Below are 23952 nucleotides of genomic sequence, written 5' to 3'. Positions count from 1 at the left end.
TTTTTTTTTTTAATGGAATGTGCTGAATCTCTATAATTTTGTTCAGATGACTGCAGAACCTGGAAAAGCTGTTGCTGCTATCGATGCAAAAACATACTATTATTAGCCTTTATACACACACACACACACACACACACACACACACACACATATATATAAATTGAATTTTGGGAAACTTTAACGGTGCTGCCAACTTTGGAAAAAGTCATCCCAATTTACTGTGTTGACCTCTTTTTCAATATTACCCATTTGGGTCACTATGATTCAAAGTCTAAAGGTACATTAAAAGAGGTTTAGACTGTGCTTAAAGAAAAACATTCAAATGAATAAAGTTTTTCAAATAATATTTACAAAATCAAATATAATGACTGTGCTCTAGTACAATAAGCTTTCAATGGTTTGTCCAATACTGTTGTTAAATTCTATAAGGAAAGTTCTTTGTTTTAAAAAGAAGAAAAATAATAAAAGATTTTTGAAAAATGTTGCAGGCTGTTTTACACTTGAAATATCACAAAGATGGCAATCGTTTTATCTTATTAACTTAGCTGTAGTTGAAACTTCAAATTGTTGTTTATGTAATGTAATAATATAAGAAAACTACACTTCTTGTTGTTACAGAAATTATATCACATGCCCTGAAAGCTTTGGATTTATCTTTTTTTCTCCTGTTGAAAAGTCCTTAGGAACTATGACAATAGGGAGGTGTAATTTCCTGCAGTCCTGATCTAGAAATAACAATAATGCTGAGCTGCTGCTGGAGATAAAGGAGAGAAGGAAAGTTTAGGTGTAGTATTTACTCATCTACCTAACATTTGTTTACTAAATGCTACTTAAAACTAGACTCAATTCCCAACCTGGATACATTGAAATACAATGATACTCTTGTTTTGACTCTTTGGCTTTTTGTTTGTTTGTTTGTTTGTTTTTTGGACCAGGGATAGAAGTCACCTCCTTGCACTTGCAAAGCAAGGGAACCACTGAGCTAAATCCCCAGCCCTTGTTTGGATTCTTAAGATAACATACTTAACAAGTGCAGCATGCTTATGTCCCTGGCTGGGAAGAGCTCTACCTGACAAAGCTATAATTTACATTGAGAAGGTGCGCTTGAAATCGTAGAGGGAGGGGAACATATAGACCCATACGCCAGACAAAAGCAGTTGACGTGGAAATATCAAGTCCTCATGCCTATCCACTGTTTCAAATTCCTTCATCTTTTTTCAAATTCCTTTTATTTATCTTTAAAGTTTAATTAAGTCTTCTTGCTAAATCCTTCCTAACCTTTAATGAATTATGTTTTCCAAACACAGCAATTGGGTTTGTTGTTTATGGAATAATTAGGAAAAGTGCCATTAAACTGGAAATAGATTTCTAATTCCATTGAATTGCACTTATTTAATATACTTTAATTAATAAAAATTATTAGAAAAATTGCAAGATTGTGAAACAAATATAGCAATACAAAAGAGTCGGGTCATATCAACATTAAAATCTATGAAACACAGAGCAAATAGGACACACAACTGAGTAATACTTTTTAAGGACCCAGTGGTGTAATAATGTGGGTAGTGTTCTCTTCATTGCAGACAGAAAATATGAGTCTTTAAAGACAACTCTTTATTATTGAGCATATAGCAGGTGCAGACACAATGCTGAGACTTCAGCCTGCTGGAGGACCAGAAAGACATTGTCTCTGCTTTGGATATGTTCAGTGGTTCCAATTAGTTAAACCCTATTAATAAAGACCTTACTAAGACAATGTGAAATGCTTACATTTCACATGTACTTAATGCCCGATGAATCTGGCCAAGTAATACTCTACCAGCCTTTTAAAAAGGATAATAATCTAAAATGATTAATTCAGGTGTCAAAGTTATAGCCAAGAAAAACTATTAAATGTACTTTTTATAAATTACGTATTAATGATTTTCCTCTCCTCTGACCACAGGAGCGGAGTCTGTGGAAGCTCAGTGTAAAAGATTTGAGGTGAGAGCAAGTGAGGATGGCAGAGTGCTGTTTTCTGCAGATGAAGATGCGATTACCATTGGGGCAGAAAAGCTGAAAGTTACAGGTACTGTAGATTGAGATTCTTGGAACACTGCAACTGCCAACAACGTACTTTACGAGATGTTTGATTTTCATGCCTAAAACTGAGTCTTGTGTAATATCATGGTGTCACAACTTTTGATTTTCAGATAGCCTTCAAGTAGAAGACATAGATTCTGCTTGAAGAAGAGAATATAAATACTAGCAACCTCAGTACTATGCACAAAAGGCAAGCTGAACCTCTTGGGTAGATAGAGGGAAGTGGTTGGGGGAATTACGAGAGGCAACAGGAGAAATGCTAAATAAAAGTGACTCGCAGTGAGCAAATGGAGCTCAGAATTATTAAAGTCAAGGACCTGTGAAAGAAGGATGAAGTGGGAATGAGAGTTTTAGAGTTATTAAGAGGAAAGGCTATCAAAAAGGAGACTAAATTCTTGTTTATAATTTATAAGTATCCTGAAGAGTATAAAATTAAGAAATAGTACTATACACATATTGTTGAGAAATAATTGCAGTTATAATTGTAATAGTAGGGTCATTAAATTCCACCACCAGATAGAATTTAAACAAAAACAAACAAGAAAGAGAAAGAGCTAAAATGGGACCAGGAGTGGGAAGGAATTCAATGAAGATAATTATGATCACAATCTCTTCTGAATAACTTGATTTGCAAATATGACACATACCTTTGGTGCAATATTTTTTAAATACCCAAAGAGTGCTACATAAAATGAAAAACAATGTCTTTGACTTAGTTTGCATCTGGAAGACAACACTTGGCATATCTGTCATATTCATTCTGGTCAAGTTAGTTGTATGTGGTCTAAGTGGAATCCTGTCTCTCCTCTCCATGCCTTCAATGACCTCTCTATGCCTCTGGTCTTACTTCATCAGAATGATTGGAATGATAATAACAACTTTACTGTTCAAATAATATTTATGTGTACATTCATTTTGCATGTTCTCAATTGTAATGAAAATGTTTTATTAAGCATTCACTTGCACTACCAAAGGTAATATGAATATCAATTTCCCAAACATGGGGGCCTGTATTGATTTCAAGGAAGACGCATTCCTAAATGTTCATGATATTCTATGAGGGTTGTTGACTGGAGATCTTCACTCAGCATCCCGTGGGCTCACCTTGCACCCCCAAGTCTCATCTCCATCACCCTTGTCTTGTGAGAGGGTCCTGATGAGGGCTGGAGTCTGCACTGTTGTATGGGTATTCGGTACTACACAGGAATAGCACCTGTCTCATCGTTCCGTTTGTTTTTATTATGTTTCGTTTTAATTTGGGGTTTATTGAGCAAGTCAAGAAAGGACGCATGAGCTGAAGATGTGAACTAACCTTCTGAGTCCTCAGGAAAGAGAAGGGTGGACCTAAATACTGCAGGAGGGTTTGGAGTGGCATGGAACACAGGCCAGTCTGAAAAAACACTATCTTTGGAAACCTGGCACTAATGTTTGATTTGCTAATTGGTGATCTTCTAGGGAGCCTCAGGGAAAACACACCCTCAGGGGAAGGGGCAGATGCAATTTCAAGATTTAACCATCTTGGAACTTTAGTGTTCCCACCTCTTATTTAATTTTGAAATTGATTTTAGGGTATCACACACCTAGAAAAAATCCCTTTCATTCATATTCAGATATTCCTCCCTATTAGGTTCTTTTCATTATAAGAAAAGGAAATTTCTAGAGTTCTTGACAGCTTTTATGATCTTGGGGAAATTTAACTTCCTATGATTTTTATATTACCTCAACTTGTCTCATAATCGTTTCTAGTAAAGAACTATGTTCATACAATAACAAAATTAAAACATTAATTGGCTTCTTAAATTTTTCTCTAAGGTAGACGGATATTCAGTTATTTTTCTCTTTATTATGTTAGCCCGGCTGTTGTATACTGTTAGTTGGACTAAGGCAAGGGAGAAAGTACTCTCTCTTTCTCTCTCTCTCTCTCTCTCTCTCTTGCTTTAGGGCAGTAATCTACTCATCTTTTACCTCTGTTTCTCTCTCTGTCTCTCTCTCTGTCTCTGTCTCTCTGTCTCTCTGTCTCTCTCTCTGTCTCTTTCTGTATGTTTCTCTTTCTTTCTCTCTCTCTCCTCTACTTTGCGAATGAGTGTGTTTGTGAGTGTGTGTGAATGAGGGATGTGATGTATACATGTCTACCTGTCTAAAAAGATAAGGGTGTAGCTCACTCTGCCTATGTTTTTCTATTTTTCTCTGTCTCAAATCTAGCTGTGTATTTATCCTTCATAATCATCCTAATCTATTCCATATTTCCCAATTCTCTCAGACTCTTTAATCAGTTTTGCAACAGACATTTGTATCATTTAATTTCAGAAGATCCTAAATAATAAAATAATATGCCTTAGGGGATCGTAAGTGCAAATGGCAAGCAGATTTTTTTTGTAAGTGGTTGAAACATAATACTTAGAAACACCAAGGACTACGAGAGTTCCTGTACAAACAACCCTTTTAACCCGATTATACAAGAATTTCATGTCTTTAATAAATGAATGATAAATGAAAGTATTTTAGTTTGATTAAAACTGCCCCCATTAGGCAAATCATGTTTCTATATCTTAAAGAATAACCTATGCAAAAAAAGAATAACCCATACACCCTCAGACACACAGGGAAAGAAATATCTATATGTACTCTCAAAAGGCTGCTAAGACCTTATTACACTACTACATATTAATTGTATGGTAGCTTTATTCCTGTCTGCAATACTTCTAAAGTAAAGGAAAATAAAGATATCAAAGGCATATATAATTTAAATTCTATATGCATAGAAGAGAAAATTTTGCATAGCGTACCATGAAATCTGAGGGCCTAGAGATTGATTAGCAATCTCACATATACTTTAAAGCTGTGCTTTAGTCATTTGACAAACAACACTAGAAAGAGACATTGACCCTAGGGTGCTTTGTATAAATTAGGTAGCTGTAGTGAAAAAACTTTAAAGTTACATGTGACAAGAGATCTGTATATGGTTTATTCTAGAATTGTGGCATGAAAGTTTTCTATTTAAGCAGTATCCATAGGAATACAAATGGATCCCTCCTGGCTTTATAATTTATGAACAATGGCATTTTATAAATATACTTTCATTTCAAGGTGACAGAAATAAGTGAATTTATGTAAATCATAGGTATGTCTATACATGTGAGGTACAATTATTTATGACTCAAATTATTTATAGAGCCTATGTAGCTCACCGTATTCACATTTCCTCTATGTAGAGGGCCAGGGATTTAGCTCGGTGGTTCCACCACCTGCCTTGAAAGCGCAAGGTCCCAAATTTGATCCCTGGTACCCCCCCAAAAAAATGAAGGACATTTCCTCTACATCGAAAGTAGCAGAAATTTAACTGATGTATTCAGATTCCCCAAGGATGCAGGTGGGTAGAAGAAAATGTTAAATTCTTACCTGAATACTAGCAACCCTAATGCTGGGATAAATAGCCACCTGTTTAAAGTTTTTATTTTCTTTAACTCATGTCTTTATTCATCCTACAGAGTAATAATTTGCTTGAATTAATGTAAACATACTTATGTTTCCTTAACATGCTCTCGATACATCACTGAGTATTTAAAAATTTTACAGTTTAGCTCATATATGTGCCCTTGAAAACTTTATTTTCATTTTGTATTTCCCACAATGGGCTAAAGGTATTACTGCAATGATTTTTTAAGACTTAGAAAACAAATGAAAGATGTAAACCTTTACACATAGAAGAGTCTTATATTTAGTACTTTCAGACAGAATCAATCCACTATAATCTGCACTTTCATTGTATTCCAAGAAGTAGACCAACTTAGCAGGAAAAGTGCAACTAGCAGTCATGCAACTTTAGAAGGTGGAGTATTTCAGCACTGTGGTGTTACTGCTAGGTGAACTTAGATTTGGGTTTTGCTAAGAGAAAAGGGGAAAGTAACTAAATGTAGGAAGAGAAAGGATATGTCTTTTTTCCAGACAATAGCAATTAAAAGAGACAGTTTGAAAGAATAGTGAAACCCGACCCTGCACAGCCTTCGTGCCCTTTGTTTGTTTGATAGCCGAGAGCAACACTCCTCTGTCTCTTTTCTGATTGAATGGCTGGAAGGATGGACACGTTTCAATGCTTGTTTGACAACAGAAGAAAGGATTTTCTGAAGAGCTGTCTTTCAAACACCCTGCTTCTGGGTTTAAAAAAAAATCAATATTTTCCAGTTAGTTTTTATTAATTTGTCTTCCACTTCCTTGTTCCTGTCTTTTAAATTAGCACACAGAGACGAGGTCAGCTTCCGAATCAACTTTTCTAATAAGGCGACTTTCTTCAGTGTTGTCCAAAGCCAGGACAACCAGGATGTAGCTGCTTCGTCTGAACAACCCCAAAGAAATAGGATTAGACCAAGTTTATAGGCTTTTGGTGATCACTCACCTCATTTGTCTAGTTGCTTCTTAAGATTACTGAAAACAAATTTTTCTGAGATATTAATCACCAGTGCTCCCTTAATTTCTCTTGCTAAATTTCTAGGTGAAAACTGACATAAGATCTTAAAGTGTAAAAACAATGAACTATAAAATTGTCACAAAGCAAGCTGGCTTTTTTCTGAGCATCCTACTAACAGTCCTCTTTGTGACTTAGGTTTTCTAGGCTGTCATTGAAATATTTCCTATTTTTATTTTGTTAAAGCAAATCGTCTTGAAATTACAATTGTGAAATATGTCATAAAGGTGGATGGCTCATTTATAAAAATAACTTCTTTCTGTAGTATTTTTAAATTTTTCCATTTGCCGTTTAAAGTTTTTCTTGTAGCCACAGGTCTTAGGTACAAACTCTAGGAGATGTAATGGATCCTGCCACAGTATAATGATGTATATCATGGTGATGTTTAAAAAAGCCATTGCTTATAGCATGTGCTGGACTAGAGATTCTTGGAGTCTCTAGTGTCCTTGTACTTGGTCCATCACGGCCTGGTACTGGCTACTAGAGGCTGCACATAATTCTTTTCATGCTTTCCAAGTATGGTGCCAGCAGGAGCAATCCACTGAATTTCTCTCACAGTTCAAAATTTGCCATTTCCCCATCTGCTGCATCTTTGTATTTTCATTCAAGCCACCATCTGGAAAATGTTACCTGCTTTTAACACTTCATGTGATTAATCAGCAGATTTTGTTATCTGGATACCTGGATGATCCAGGAATAACTCCCTGATTTATAGCCAGTTGATTGGGAGCTTTATATCTGCAAAGTCCAATTTTTCATGTAACAATATATTCAGTCTTGAGGAGTTAAGATGCATCTCCAGCTGAGATGGTTGATCATTATTTTACCTCCTCTGTGGTGAAAATTATAATTATCTTTCTATTAAAGGGATATTAAAAGGAACACTTACACCTAGAATTTTGTTTAAGAAGAAAACAGCCATGTGAAAATAACTTATGACCAATCCTGGCACTAATGTGGTATTTGATAATTGCTATCTATATCAATAACTTTTAGATATTATTATTCAATTTGTTTCAGATTTTCTTTTTTTTCTCATTGAGTTTATTGGTACATTTTAAGTATACAGTACCCTTACATTCATCATTGGGATCTTGTGCCTTTACATGACAGGTCTTGGTTCTCATTTTTTCCCCTTCGCCCTGCCCTCCCTTCACCCCCTCCTCCCCTCCCCATTTACAAACACTTCATTTCCATTTTTTCCTTTTCTCATATTGTTTTCTTTTCCCTTATTTCCTTTCCCCTGGCCTTTCCACTTCTCCTACACCTTTAGCCCTTTTCTTCCTATTTCACATGGTCAATTATCTCATTAGGATATCATGTACTATTATAGTTTTTCACACCAGAGAAACTATTAGGTATTTACACATTTGTTTCACATTTTCAAAATAAGTACTTGTGAAGGAAAATAAAATACAGTGGACAATCAGTGAAGAAAGAAAAAATGAGTTTATGAAAAAGGAATTACATGTCCAATATTAGATTAAAATTGTATCCGTTAGTAGATATTTAAAGATATTTGTAGTCATCTTGAGGAAAGGTAAAAGGAAGGATAGAAGGGATAGGTAAATACTACCAGCTATATCCTCCAAATAGTAGCTCAAATAATGTAAATTTTCTGTTTTGCTAAGCTGCCCAGTAACACAGTTACAGAGAACAGAGATCTATGTAGGTCCTTGGCACTGCTCTTTGCCATGAGGCTGAGACCATCACATATCTTTGCATATGCATTCCACCTTGGAAGAAATGAGGAAAATAATGTATAGGGGAAACCAAAAGCCATCTTATCATAGTATTATAACCAGGAAATGGTATCTATCATTTATATATTCTTTTGCCCAGAATCTAATACGTGCTGTGTATAGCTGTAAGAATAGCACAAACATTCAAACTCTAGCTCCCTTGTTCTTGCTTAAAATTCCTGAAGGGGTTTTCTAGTATTAAAGAAAGTGAACTAAATGAGAATGAGATTGGGTGGTTATTGCTATAGTGAATGTCAGCAACTCAGCTTCTCCAGGACAAAGTGCCAAGAGTCTAGAAAACAGCAGCCTAGAGAAAAACCAGAGTGGGTGAAGATTACATGGTAGTCACAAGGGAACTGAAAGAGGAGAAGAAAATACGATTTATTGCTACAGAAGAAACAGCTCAAAGCCACAACCCAGAGTCTGTGCATTATGGCAGAGCAGCTGTGTAGCCACCCTTGTGGGGAGGCAGAGAAAACAACTTTGCTGTTCTGTGCATAAAGGAGACCTAACCCAGACCAGGAGAATCTGCTGACAGAGACAGTAGGAGAATAGGAGAGTCAAGTTTGAGGAGTGACGTGGAACACTTCCTGGCTCACAGTTGCTTGTATCAGCAGTGGGCAGGGTCGGTATTTTATCTCACAAGGCTCAGAACTCAAAGTACTGCAGCAGAACATCCCAGGGTAGCTTCATTGCCAACGTCCTGGAGTAGAAGGAGAGAAGATACATCCAGTGACAGTAGAATGATGGCATTGGACAGCAGACTGGGGAGAATTCTGCTGAGAGGTAGGGCCTGGGACCACCCAGACTCCACTCCAGCAACTCCCAATGCCAGTCTTCATGCTAGCTGCAAAGGCGTGAAAGTGTTCCTTTGCTCTGAGACCAGTGGCAAAAGCAGGCTAGCAGCCTTATGGGACAAGGGTCCCTCCTCTCCAGGCTAAGACCAGCACATGAGAACAGGGAGTGGTGTGAAACAGAAGGGGCTGTGCAAGGTCCAGGAGGGGCCCACTGTACATCAGACTGGGAGTAGCCTTGGGATGGGTCCGTCCAAGGATGCCACAGCAAACGGGAGAGCAGCATGGTAGAGAGTTGGCCAGGCCACCCTAGGGATTTTTGGAAAACTGCCAGCTGAAGACTGTCCTTTGCTCCTTCATCCAGAGGTAAAAATCACCTCCATACCCAGGGCTACTCCTACTGAAGACTTAACAGTGTACACGGCCTATTTTGGGGCTCTGATTCAGACACTACCCTTAGAACAATGGACACCAGAGGAATTTTAATATAAAATTTATTTTTTGTTTGTTTGTTTCATTCATTTTCCTTTTGTCTCTGGTTGGGTTTTTTTTTCATGTATTGTTCTATTTTTTTTTTTTAATTTAAACTTGCTGAGATTTTTTAAACCTTTATTTCTGTTTTACTCTATTCATCTTCTTTCTCTCTTCCTCAACTGTCTCTCTTGATTTTGTGGCATTTTCACATGACTGAACATTGTCTCTTATCTTTTTGATTTGATTCAATATTCTTTTGCTTCTTCCTTCATTCTTTCTCTCCTGCCTTCTTCTCCAGTTTCCCAAAGCTTAAATGTTCATCCTGTTCTCTCCAGCCTTGCTTCTACTATATTTCTCTTCATTTATTCCTCTGTTTTGATCCCTACCACCTTAAGCACCCCCCCACACACACATGCACACACAGGGTAAAATCATTCTAATAAGTCTCATTGCATAGATCTTTCTGGATTATGTTGGATTTTATTATATAACTGTAAAGCTTGCTCATATGGTTAAAGGTACCAAAGTAATAGTTATCAAAGTTTGTCATTTGCTAGGCTGTGCTTGATGCTATTGCTATTGCCAATTGTACTATTTTAGCCAGAATGTCAACCCTGTCATAATCAGTTGTTTTCCATTGTATGACAACACTGATTGTCTGGAGTCATAACAATCATCAAAGTCCAGTGCTAAAGGATTGGGTGCTGAGTCAAACAGCAACTCCTCATCCTTAATAGAGAAGGTAGGATCTTGGGACACCTAGAACACATATCCAAGAAATAGAATTTCCTTGGAAAGCCTTGTTACTAGAGATAGTTATCTACCATAAGAAATATACAAACAACACCACAGAAAAAATATATAAAATGACAAGATGCATAAGCAAAATGCAACTCCAGACCACCAATCCACCTAGGATAAATCTAGGGGACATCAAGATAGAGAAAATTGGAAGCCATCCACCCAAAATGATAGCAGCAGATGTAAAAAAAAAAAAAAGAAGATGTATGAGGCTATAGAGAAAATAATTTCTCAGGTAAAAGAAAAACAAATGATGATCAAAATGAAGGTCATGCTCAATGAATCTATAGTAGACACAGATTTTTTAAAATAGAGGATTTGAGGAAAATGATGAAAATTGTGAAAGGCCAACGTAGAAAAGAAATGGAATCCATGAAACAGACGAACAAATACCCGAGATTTAAAACTCCATAGAAAGTATTCACAACTGGTGAAACCTAGGTGAGAAGAGAATATCAGGTCTAGAAGACAGAGTCTTGATTACCAATCATGAAAAGAAAGATTTCTCAAAAATAGCAAGAGATAGTCGGGTGTGGTGGCACACGCCTGTAATCCCAGCACTTGGAAGGCTGAGGCAGGAGGATCTCTGTGAGTTCGAGACCAGCCTGGGCTACATAGTGAGTTCCAGGTCAGTCTCAACTACATAGTGAGACCCTGTCTCAAAAAAACAAACAAACAAAAAAAAAATAGCAAGAGATCATGAAAAATTAATCCAACAATTGCAAGATATTGCAAAGCAAAGCAATATAAGTTTGATCAGAATCAGTGAGAATGCCAGACAGAGACAGTGCAAAATGACACACAAAATTTGTTCACAGAAGCAATGGTAGAAAACTCCCTAAAAGGGAAAAAATAATTTGATATAGAAATAAGTGAGGCAGATAGTACTCTAAATAGCCATGACCAAAATAATTCTACACCAAGGCATATAATAATCAAGATTCTAGAAATTCATTGCAAAAGTAGAATATTAAAAGCTATGAGAGAAAAGAAACAAATCTATTTTAAAGGAAACCCATCAGAAAGTCAGTGGATTTCTCAACACAAATTTCAAGTCAAGGAGAGCTTAAAGTGAAGTATTTCAAACCCTGAAAGAAAACAACCTTCAGCCCAGACTGATGTACCCTGAAAAACAAAATGCTGGAGGGGCAGTGGGGAAGAAAGAAACCATACACCATGGTTGATGTCCCTGTAGACTGGTGCAATCATGTGGAAATTCCTCAAAAACTTGGCCCCATTTGACCTAGCTATTCCCCCTCCATGAAAAAGTTGAGAACATCATACCACTGTGATGTATGTGCACCTATGTTTCTAAACAGCACAGTTTGGAATAGCTAAAACTTGGAAGTAACTCAAATGCCCATCAACCAATGAGTGGATGGAAAGATGTAGTTCTTTTGTACAATGGACTAATACTCAGCCATACAGAAGGATAAAGTAGAAATTAAGCTTCTGCACTGCCAGAGAAATCACAAGCACAGCTCAGAGACAACCCAAAATGTGAGAATAAAAATTTTACCAGCTGTTCCTCAGGCAAATGTCTACTATGTAGAATATATAAAGAACTAAAAAAAAAAAAAAGACAACCCAAACATAAACCCAATTCAAAATGGGCATTGGAAATGAACAAACATTTCTCAGATAAACAAGTAAAAGCTGCATGTAAACATATGAAAAAGTATTCGATATCACTGGTCATTGGAGAGTTGCAGATTTAAACAATACTTAGATTCCATCTTGGCCCAGAAAGAATGGCTATCAAGAAATCAACCAATAACAAATGCTGGGGAGGGGGATAGGAACCCTTGTTCACTGTTGGTGGGAGTACTGACTGGTGCAACTACCATGGAAACCAATATGGAGATACCTCAAACAACTAGGGTTAGAAGTCCCATTTGACCCAGCTATTCCTCTGTTGGCAATCTTCCCAAAAGAATTAAAAGAATCATACTACAGCAATATATGCTCATCCATGTTTATAGTGGCACAGTTTGTAATAGCTAAAATTTGGAAACAGCCCAATTGCCCATCAACTGGAGACTGGATAAAGAAGATTTTTTGTATATAAAATGGACTACTACTCAGCCGTAAAGAATGAGAAACTAGATATAAATATACCTAAGGGGATGCACATTGAGACCGTACTCACATGAAATTAATAAATCACACATGTATAAATACCAAATAGTTTCTCTGGTGTGAAAAACTAAAAGTGTAAATAAGGATCAAAATGTATAAATGATATTGTATAACAGGAAGAAAAGGTCTTAAAGGGTAGAGGTAATGGGAGGGGTAGTGGAAATGTAAAAGGGAAAAGAAAAAAATATGTGAAAAGGAAAAACATGGAAACAATATTTTGTAAACAGGAAAGGGTTGAGGGGCTGAAGTGAGCGCTGGGGAATGGGGAAAAATAAAAACCAAGATAAGTTATGTAAATGTACAAGATCCCAGTGATGAATGTAACTGTACTGCATATATAAAATGTACCAATAAACTTAATAAAGATAAAAAGCAAATACACAGTAGGCTCATTTCTGTTGAAATGAGAAGACATATAAACAAGTATGAAAAATCAAACTTTCAAATCACTAAGGCAACCCCAAAGGTCAATTATATAGAACAATACAATAACAGCCTAGAATCCCTGAACTGGCAACAGGATGATCTGGAAAAAAGGAAATCAGAAATAATTTCTCAGATAATAGCAGAGATCATATGCATAGTGCAAGCCATGATTAATAAATCTAGAGAGGACAAAGGTTAAAAAATAGAGAAGTTGAGGAATCTCAACATTTGGAAAAATGCAATCCATGAAACAGATGCAAACAGATTTCCATGAGAGTAAAAACTCCACTGAAAGTTTACACAGCAGAACGAAACAATATGAGGATGGAATTTCAGATATACAGAGGTAGGATTGCAATTAGTGATTAGGAAAAGAAAAATTTCTTAAAATAGTAAGGGACCATAAGAAATCAATCCAGAAGCTGCTACGTTGTGCAAAGAAAAAAAAACATGTCCTATCAGAGTCAGTGAAGAAACAGGGGAATGTGCAGATAACATTAGGAAAAAAAAAACCAAACTGTTCACATATATAATGGCAGAAAACTTCCCAAGTAGGGCAAAAGAGCATGTCATAAAGATAAGTGAGGCATATAGAATGCCATAATCAAAAAAGTCTACACCTAAGCATATAATAGTTAAGATTTGAGAAACCCAATAGAAGAAAAAAATCCTACAAGCTGTTAGAGAAAAGAAACAAATATCATATACAAAGGAAAGCCTGTCAGAAGCACAGCAGACTACTCAACACATACCCTCAAGGAAAGAAAAGCTTGGAATGACATATTTCAAGCCCTAAAGGAAAACAATTTCCAACCCAGACATATGTACCTACAAAACTATCTTTAAAAGTTAATGGAGTTGCAAAACTATCTTTAAAAGTTGATGGAGAAATAAGATGCTGTATGACAAAGAGCACCAGAGAAACTTCATAATTACCAAACCAGCACTATAGAAAATTTTAAACCTAGGAAAAGACATTGAGGATCACAATGCCAGGAAGCACAGCAGAATGAATCTATCAGGCACAACAATAAATTAAACACAAATGGAAAAAATCCAACAAAAATAAAAGGCTGTGACAAGGATAATCAATACATATCAGTTATAACTATCAATATTGATAGTCCCAATTCATCAATCAAAAAAATAGAGTGGCAGAATGGGTCAAGAAACAAGATCCAGCAATATGTTGTGCATAAGAAAAACACTTAATTAAAAAATAAACTCTTCCACTGAAAATTAAAGGGAAAGTTAAAGGGAAAACAATACTCCATGCAACAGGAATCCCCCCAAAAGTGGGAGTAGCTATCTTCTTTTTAGATCAAATGGATTTGAAACCAAAACTTATTAAGAGAGACAAAGAAGGCCAGGGGCAGGGGATTAAGCTCCAGTGGTTCTGCCATCTGCCTTGCAAGCACAAGGTACTGAGTTCGATCCCCAGTATCAAAAGAAAAAAAAAAATGAAGAAGGCCACTACATCCTTCTAAATAAACAATCTAAGGGGAAGAGATGGCAATAATAAATATATATGCACAAAAATCTAGTGTACTCAACGATAAAAACAAATGCTAATGGACATAAAAAATCTAATAAGCACTAATACAATAGTAGTGGGAGACCTCAATACCCCACTTTCACAAAAAGATAGATCAACTAGACAGAAAATAAATGATGAAATACTAGAACTCAATCAAACATTTGAGCAAATGAACTTAACAGATGTCTACATAGTGTCCCACTCCACAGAATCAGAATATGCATTCTTTTTGGTAGCACAGATCTTTCTCCAAAATAGACAACATACTTGCTCATAGAACATTTTTACATAAGTGCAAAGAAATTGAAGTTATTCCTTATATATTAACAGACCACAGTGTGATGAAATTGGAAATCAATAGCAACAAACACAAGAACTTCATAAACACATGGAAATTAAACAGCACATTTATGAATAACCAAAGGTTCATAGAGGAAATTAATGAAGAAATCAGTATCTACAATTAAATGACAATGTCAACACAACATATTTGGATCTATGGGACACAATGAGGGAAATTCATAGCAATGAATACACACATTAGGAAAACAGAAGGAGCTCAACTAAACAACCTCATACTTCTTCAAAAAGAAAAGCAGGACAAGTACAAAGCTCATACAAGGGAGGAAATTATAATAAAGATCAGAGCACATACTGATTCAGTGGAGCCTAAGAAAATGACACAAAAAAATAATGAAGCAATGAGTTTGTTCATTGAAGAATGAACAAAATTGAGAAACCCTTAGCTAACCTATTTAAAAAAAAAAAAGAATAAAAGAACCAAATCTATTCATTAGGAGTGAAAGGGGTGAAGTTATAATGAAGCCAGCAGAAATCCAGAGGATCAACAAAATGTTTTCCACATTATAGGTTGTCTCTTCATGCTGGTGGTTGTTGTTCTTGCTGTGCAGAAGCTTTTTAATAAGAACAGATCCCACTTGTTAATTATTTATGCTAGTTCACATGCTACTGAGGATGAAGATTTCATACAGTCTTTTCCTATACCAATGTATTTGAGAATTCTACCTAACTTATCTTCCAGCAACTTTAGTGTTTCTATTTTAATATTTACATCTTAAATCCACTTGGATTTTACTTTAGTGCATGGTGAAAGAGAGGGGTCTAGTTTTAATCTTTTGCAGGTTGAAATCCAATTTTTCTAACACAATTTATTGAAGAGGCTATCTTTCCTCCAGTAAGGTTGGTTGGCTCCTTTCTTGAAAATAAGGTAGCTGAGTATGTCAGGAGTTGTTTCTGCATCTTCTAATCTGTTCCACTGATCCTTGGTCTGTTTCTTTGCAGACACCTTGCTGTTTTTATCACAGTGGCTTTGCAGTATAGTTGCAAGTTGGGGTTTGTCATATTTCCTGTCATGTCTCCATTGCCTACAATTGCTTTTGCTATTCTAGGTCTCATTTGGTTCCAAAAGAATTTTTTGGCTTGTTTTCCATAGTTCTGTAAAATATACTATTGGGATGTCTGTAGGGATTGCATTGAATCTGTATAGCAGTTTTGGAAGTATGGCCATTTTTACTTTGTTGGTTCTTCCTACCAAGAGCAAGGGATGTTTTATTCATTTTCTCATATCCTCTTCACTCTCTTTTTTCAGAGTATTGCAGTTCAGCGTAGGGGTCTTTTTCTTCCTTTGTTAGGATTGATTCATAGATATTTCATATTTTGTTGATCTTACGAGAGGAATTGTCTGCCTAATTTCTTTCTCAGTGAGTCTGTTATTTGTGTACAAGAAAGTTACTGATTTTTTAGTGTTGATCTTGTATCCAGCTACTCCACTGAATATGTCCTTATGTCTAGAAGTCTTTTGCAGAGTTTTTTGGATCTTCTATGTAGAGTATCAGAAAAGAATGGCAGTATAACTTCTTCATTTTGTATCTTTATTTCTGTTATTTCTTTCTCTTGTCTAATTGCTGTGGCTAATATTTCCAGAATTACATTGAACAGGAGTGGTGATAATGAACATCCTTGTCATGTTCCTGATTTTTGAGTGAGGTTTTTAGCTTTTGACCATTTAGTATGATGTTGGCTGTTGATTTTTTATAGATAGGCTTTTTCAAGTTGAGGAAAAGACCATCTATTCCAATTTTCTGTAGGTTTTTTTAAAAACATGAATATATTTTGAATTTTGTTGAATGTTTTTTCTGCATGGGTTGAGATGATTATATGGTTTTTGTCCATGACTTTGTTAATATAGTGTATTACATTTATTGATTCATCTATACTGAACCATTCTTGCATCCCTGGGATAAATCCAGCTTGGTCAGGGTGTATGATCTTGATGACCCCCGTATTCTGTTTGATAATATTTTATTGAGGATTTTTATCTATCTTCATTAAGAAGATTGGCCTGTAGTTCTCTTTTTTGTTTGGCTGTTTCTCTAGTTTTGGATTCAAAGTAACACTTGCTTCCAGGAATGAATTTGGAATGACTGCTTCCATTTCAATTTCACTGAAAAATTTAAAGAATAGTGCCACAATTCTTCTCTAAATGTCTTGCAGAATTCACCAATGAAGCCATCAGAACCTGAGCTTTTTTATTGGTAAATTGTTAATTATGTTTTCAATTTCACTGATTGCAATTGGGATGTTTAAAACTTTTATATCTTCATTCAAATTTGGTAATTAATATGTATCTAGAAATCTGTCCATTTCTTCTGTGTCTTCCATTTTATTGAAGTAAAGATTCTCGAAGTGGGTACTGATGATCCTCTGGATTTACCCTGGATCTATTATGAGCTCACCTTTTCATTGTTAATTGCATGGATTTCAGCCTTTTTGTTCTTTTTCTTGATAAGGTTGGCTAAGGGTTTATCAATTTTATTCAAAAAATTTTTCTATCAAAATCCAAGCCTTTGGTTCATTCATTTTTTGTATTGTTGTCTTAATCTCAATTGCATTGATTTCTGCTCTGATCTTTATAATTTCCTTCCTTGTGTGAGCTTTGGGTTTGTCTTGTTCCTCTTTTTCTAGGAGTTTAAGATTCAGCATTAGATTGTTTATTTGAATTAGCTCTATTTTCTTAGTGTGGGAATTCCTCCTCTGAATTTCTCTAATAGAACCACTTTCATTGTGTCCCATAGATTCCTATATGTTGTATTGTCATTATTATTTATTTGTCAAAACTATTTAATTTCTTCTTTAAATTCCTCTATTACCCATTGGTTGTTCAGGAGAGTGTTGTTCAATTTCCGTGTGTTTGTGAAGTTCTTGTGGTTTCTTATGGTACTGATCTCCAATTTAATTGTGCTGTGGTCTGATGATATACATGGGATAGTTTAAATTCCTTTGCATTTAGTTAAACATGTTATATGAGCTAGTATGTGGTCTATTTTAGAGAATGACCTGTGTGCAGCCAAAAAGAATATCTGTTCTGATTGTGTGGGGTGGAACACTCTGGAGATAGCTATTAAATCCATTTGTTCAAAAGGTTGGTTCAATTCTAGTATTTCTTTGTCTGCTTTTTGTCTGAATGATCCATGTCTTTTTGTTAGTGCAGTATTGAGGCCCCCACTACAACTGTATTAGTGCTTATTTGGTTTTTCAAGTCCCTCAATATTTGTTTTGCATGTTTGGGGACATTAGCATTGGTGCACATATATTTATAACTGTCATCTCTTCCTCTTGAATTGTTCCCTTTACAAGAATGTAATGACCTTCTTTGTCACTCTTAATTAGTTTTCTTTTGAGCTTTACTTTTTTTGCATGTAAGATAGCTATCCCTGCTTTTTACTGGTGCACTGTCACATGGAGAACTGTTTTCCATCCTCTTACTTTCAGTCTATGGGTTTCTTTTTCAAGTAGATGTATTTCTTGTATACAGAATATTGTTGGATTTTGCTTCTGAATCCATTCCGTGAATTGATTTTTTGATTGGCACATTGAGGCCAGTAACATTAATGGTTATAACTGATATGTACTGACTTACATGGTTCTGTTATTTTCCTTTTGCTGGCTTATTTTAATTTTGCCCCTCTCCCTTTAATTCCTTGGCTTGACTGCTGGATTTGAACTGTTGGGCTTCATGGAGTTGTGACTTTCATAGTCTTTTTCTAGGATATTTTTTAGAATTGTTTGGCATGCTGGTTTGGTATTAAGGATGTTTCTCAGATGTTCTTTGTGGAAGTATCTTATTTCCCCACCAATTTTGAAAGACAGTTTTGCAGGTCACATCAGTATAAATTGGAGTTTGTTTTCTTTCAGGGCTTGAAATACCTCACTCCAGGCTCTCCTTGACTTGAGAGTGTGTGTTGAAAGTCTGCTGTGATTCTGATGGGCTTTCCTTTGCATGTGATTTGTTTCTTTTCTCTACTGCTTGTAGAATTTTGTTCTTCTGTTGGGTTTCTCAGATCTTAACTATTATATGGATAGATGTAGATATGTTTAATCATAACTAGTTAGAGTCTTATATGCTTCACTTGTCTGTATGTCAAATTATTTTATTTTGGGAAGTTTTCTGTCATTAATTCTGTGAACAGTTTTTTTATGTCATTTGTACTTTCTCCTTCTTCATCCTGGACTGCTACCAGTCTTATATTATTCTTCTGTGCATCATCTAGGAGCTGTTGGATGGATTTTGAATGGTCCCTTACTATTTTTAAGTAATCTTTCTTTTCATGATCTCTGACCAGCATCCCATTTTTTTATATCTGATATTCTGTCTCTAGATTTGTTCAGTCTGTTCTATATTCTTTCCAAAGAGTTTTTAATCTGCTGGATATCTGAATGTGTTTCATGGAGTCTACTTCTTTTCTATGCTGAGCATTCATGGCTTCTATTATGATCCTGAACTCATCTGTTTTTGTTTTTTTTTTTTAATCTTTTTCTGTTCTAGAGTCTCTAATCATGTCTTTCACTGTGCATACCATACTATAGTTATCTGGGAAATTATTTCTGTTTTGATTTTTTTCTAGAGTCTCATTCATCTGTTTTGTTACTTCCTGTGCTATCAGTTCAGGCTGTCCAGGTAGTTGATTATCAGACTTTTCCACTTTGTTTTTTATCGGATTTTGCCTTTGCTGAGCTGGAAATATGTGTTTGTGCCTTGCTTAAATGTCTTTTCCTTTCTATTTTTGTTATTCGTAGTGCCTTTGGTTCAGTTCCTGGGTTAATACTTTGATCGTCCATATATAGCTGGTCTGTAGATTTGAGTATCTAATGACTGAGGCAATCTCATTTTTATAATACCAGGAAGGAAAACTCATTAGATCATAACACCTTAGTCCAAGTGATACAATTAGACACACAATAGCATCAAGCATAGCTTAGAAAATGATGATTTGTGGCAGTTACTAATCTATCACCTTTAAACCATGTGAATTAAATAAAAATTGAGGACCAGCCCAAAATATGTGTGTAGTGTATAAAATCTTCAATATAGCAACTTTACCCTTCAGGATGAGGACTTACAAGGAGTTGGAGAGAAGAACAGATAGGTAGAAGGATAGGAAAATGTTAGATGTGAGGCCAGAGGACACAGGAAGATCACATTAACTCTAGGAAACTTTTGAAGACAGAATGAAGGACCAAAGACAAGAATAGAACAACCTAACAGCGATATGAAAGCTACAAAATGTATTCAATTTCCTTTAAAACTAATGACAATTGAGAGAAGGAAAAAGAGAGAAGAAAAAAAGAGAAATCTGAATTAGGTCAGTAGCAGGAACAAAAAGGGAGATGAAGAATAATGTGGGAGAGTGAAAGAGTGAGCAAGAGAAATAAAGGAAGAAGAAAAAAGAAAAAAACTAATTTGAAAAGGTTATGAAAAAGTTAAAAATAAGAGGAAAAGAAAAAAATTTTAAAAAATGAAGGGTCTCCTTCAGGGTATGTCTGTGGGGTCACAGTAGAAAATGTTGGCAGCAGTGTGAGTCAAATAGTCTCAGCAAGTCAGCAGCAGATCCCTGATATTGAGGCTAATTTCTGGCTACAAGGACCAAATTGAGTTCCCTGACGCCCTGCAGGGTTGAACTCTGCAAGGTTCTAGTGCAGTTTCCAGCTGCTCTTCCCCTGAAGATAGTCCAGGTACTGATGGGAGGTGGTGGTCCCTCCATATTACCAACTATGGTGGGGTGGTCTGGTGTGCCTTATTGCAGAGATTCTCTTCACTTTTCCAGTGGGCTTCAATTTTCATCACAGAGCCTGAGAGAGGCCCTCTTTTCCTTGTTTACTTCTGCTCTATTTCTGGACCTCAGGACAATGGCTTTTTTGATGCTATGTACCTGTACAGTGTGGATCCAGGTACTGGCACAACCAGGAGGCCAGAGGCAATGGGATGGCACATGGGTGGTGCTTTGGGCACCCACATGGCTCCAGTCTTCACTTTCCTGCACTGCTCAGAGGCCCAGGAGTGATGAGGTGGGGTGGGGTAGCAGCTCAGCTCTGTGTGGTTCTGTTCTTCCTCACTGGTCTGTCACTGCATATTTTGATTTAATCCAATGAACCTCCATAGGGCTATCCTCAATTATCTTGCAGGAATATGTAACTACATACTTAAAGTAAAGGCCTTGAGATTGAGTTGTTTTATTAAGTGGTATAAACTCTTCATAGCTTACATCACTTTTTACTTCTATTAGCAATGAATGAAAATTTATATATCCCTGAATCATCATAAGACACCATCTTTTAAATTGACTCCAAACATACCAGTAATACCAAGCAATTGGAAAGTACTTATAGTAGAATAAGTATGTATATGAATATAATACTTTTTAAATCTTACACAGTAGTTATTTTATATAACAGAAAATTAAGATTTCAAAAAATTAATGATTCACTGAACATCACTTTACTGATAAGACAATATATTGAGCTGCATCTCAAATTTTCTATTACAGAAATATGCCCTGTAATGTTACTGTCATAGAAAGCCCATGTACTTTATGTCATTTTATGTAGAGATCTGAAAAAATAGACATTGCTACACAGAATTTTCACTAAATGGAAAAGTTTCCAGGCAAGTCTGATACCTATTTTATACTTTTCTCATGTGTGATTTGAGTCATTTTAACAACAGCATCAAAAATTTACATAATTCAGAACAAGCATGTTAATTTGGTAAGTCTTGCTATTTTAAAACAGTTATCAAGCACAAGCAGTTCATTGGCACACGCCTGTAATCCCAGGACTCAGAAAGCTGAGGCAGGAGGATCGCTGTGAATTTGAGACCAGCCTGGGCTACATACTGAGTTCCAGGTCAGTCTCAAGTGCATAGTGAGAACCTGTCTCAAAAAACAACAACAACAACAACAACAAACAGTTCACTACTTCAAAAAGAGTTTATTTTTATTTCAGTGAAAATGCTGTTTCATAACAGTCAAAAATACTTTAAAATGGTCACTTTCCAAACACCCTCATAATAGCATCATTCACTATGAGCCTAAGTGGAAAATAGTAGTGAATAGCATTTTATTTCAGCCATGGAAATTTTTTTGTCCCAGTTATCGCTAAAGATTCAAATAAAATTATGCATCTTTGTGTTTATTTTATAATTCCCTGGTTTATAGTATGTGATTTTTTTTCTATGTGTGGGTCATTCAGGCTTCTTATCCTAAGAGCTACCAGATTATATTTTTTATTCTTCTTTTCAAGTGAGTTACTTGTTATTATCTTATTGATTTATTGGAGCTATTTGTACTTTGTGGTTGATAGTTATACAAGAGTAGAGTATAGTTCTTTAGTTTTTAAGCTTTATGGTATATTTCCATTGAAAAAATTATTGATTTATTGGAGCTATTTGTACTTTGTGGTTGATAGTCAGTTATACAAGAGTAGAGTATAGTTCTTTAGTTTTTAAGCTTTATGGTATATTTCCATTGAAAACTATTTTATATTAATATAGTCATATATACCAGTTACTTTCTTAATACTGCTTTACATATTTCATTTAAAGATTTATTCTTATACTCATAGAACTATATTTTATAGTTTAAAATTTGACATTTTCACAAGACCACAGAGTTTTATGTTGATAAATAATGAGTAAATATCACTTTTTGAAGATAGCTTGTTATTTTTGATCTATGGGGAATATCTTTAAACTTTTCATAATTTTGTATTGGCTCAGTTAACTTTTTATCATCTTTCAGAGGTTTTTTTAATATTTTGATGATAAACCTTTGTAAGTATCAAACTTGTGTTGTGAATACCTTCTTCAATATCTAAGACAGTGCATTGGATATGTGTGCATTGATTGTTTTATTTAATGTACCAAATATATAATTTTTGCTTGCGCTATGAGAAATCCTTCTGTAACCCAGAATAAAAAGATGTTCTCCTATATTGTCTTCTACACAATTTATAATTTTATAATTTCACATAATATTTTTTTTTGAGGGGAGGTGAAACAGGGACTCCCTTTGTAGTTCAGGCTGACCCGGAACTCACTATCTAGCCCAGGCTGGCCTCAAACTTGAGGTGATCCTCCTGTATCAGCCTCAGTGCTGGGATTACAGGCATGCACTATCATGTCCAGCTCTTCATTTTTTAAATTCAGCTGAAATGACTTGCACATAGCAATAGATGCAACTTCATTTTTTTATTTATGAAAGAAATTACCTTGTTACTATTGATTAACTTTGTCTCATCACTTGTGTCAATAGTTACTTTGTCATAAATGAAATGTTCATGTAAACATATTTGATGTTGTGTTTCTGGGAACTCTCTTTTAAACCATTAGTCTATTAGTCTAATTTTATCACAGTTACACTGAATTAATTATTAAAACTTTACAATGAATTAACTATTCAGGAAACTCTGCCTATTTTATATTTGGTGGAGAGATATTCAGATTGCCTTATTATTGTTAATATTGTCTTATACAGGTTTAAAATCAGCTCATCTGGTTTCATCAAATACTGTGTATGATCCCACTGAATTTTCATGGGAAGAAGGAATTAACAACTTCAGGATAGGATAGTCCTGTAGAAAATCTTATTATACTCATACACATTTGAAACTTGTTTGTTTTCTTTAAATTTAATTATTCTTTTAATTATTCATAAAGAGGTCACAACTGTTAAAAAAATTTCAAGCCAAAAAACATCTCAATAATATATTGAACTTTATATCCATTTATTTGGAATTTCTTATGTGGAGACCATATTCTCTTTGAAGCATAATCATTTGCTTTTCATTCAGAACAATATACTTTGTAAATATCTTCATTTTCCTTTCATCTGAACTGTAGTAAGAATTATAGCACTGTATAGAATTTAAGTGACTTTAAGAAGCCGAACAATAAAATCACATTGTACCTTAAATGAAATGTTACAATTTTTAAATTAAACGTTTAACATGCTACCAATACATTTCAGGTTGCTACAGATATTACTGTTAATTACTATCAGGTGGAGGAAGTTTAATTTTTTGCCTATTTTTATAAATGTTGCTAATCATTATTGATATTAGTTATGAAACAACCTTATGTGATCTTTTCAGTACTATAGTAAGATCCTTGTTATTCTGAACTTATGAAGAGAAAAAAGT

The 23952-nt window shown here is 35.2% G+C and overlaps 1 protein-coding gene across 2 annotated transcripts in view; it reads left to right on the top strand.

Moving 5' to 3' along the window:
- Sgcz (sarcoglycan zeta) overlaps positions 1-23952 on the top strand; it is an 871344-nt gene that overhangs the window by 821801 nt on the left and 25591 nt on the right. For both annotated transcript variants that reach the window (XM_033765395.1, XM_033765394.1), the window contains one exon: positions 1946-2068. In XM_033765395.1, the coding sequence (XP_033621286.1) occupies positions 1946-2068 (123 nt within the window). The remainder of the gene's footprint in view (positions 1-1945; positions 2069-23952) is intronic.

This window comes from Fukomys damarensis, unplaced genomic scaffold, assembly GCF_012274545.1.
Source record: "Fukomys damarensis isolate Sample0158 unplaced genomic scaffold, DMR_v1.0_HiC HiC_scaffold_18, whole genome shotgun sequence".
Lineage (NCBI taxonomy): Eukaryota > Metazoa > Chordata > Mammalia > Rodentia > Bathyergidae > Fukomys > Fukomys damarensis.
This window is presented reverse-complemented; position numbering and strand designations above follow the sequence as displayed.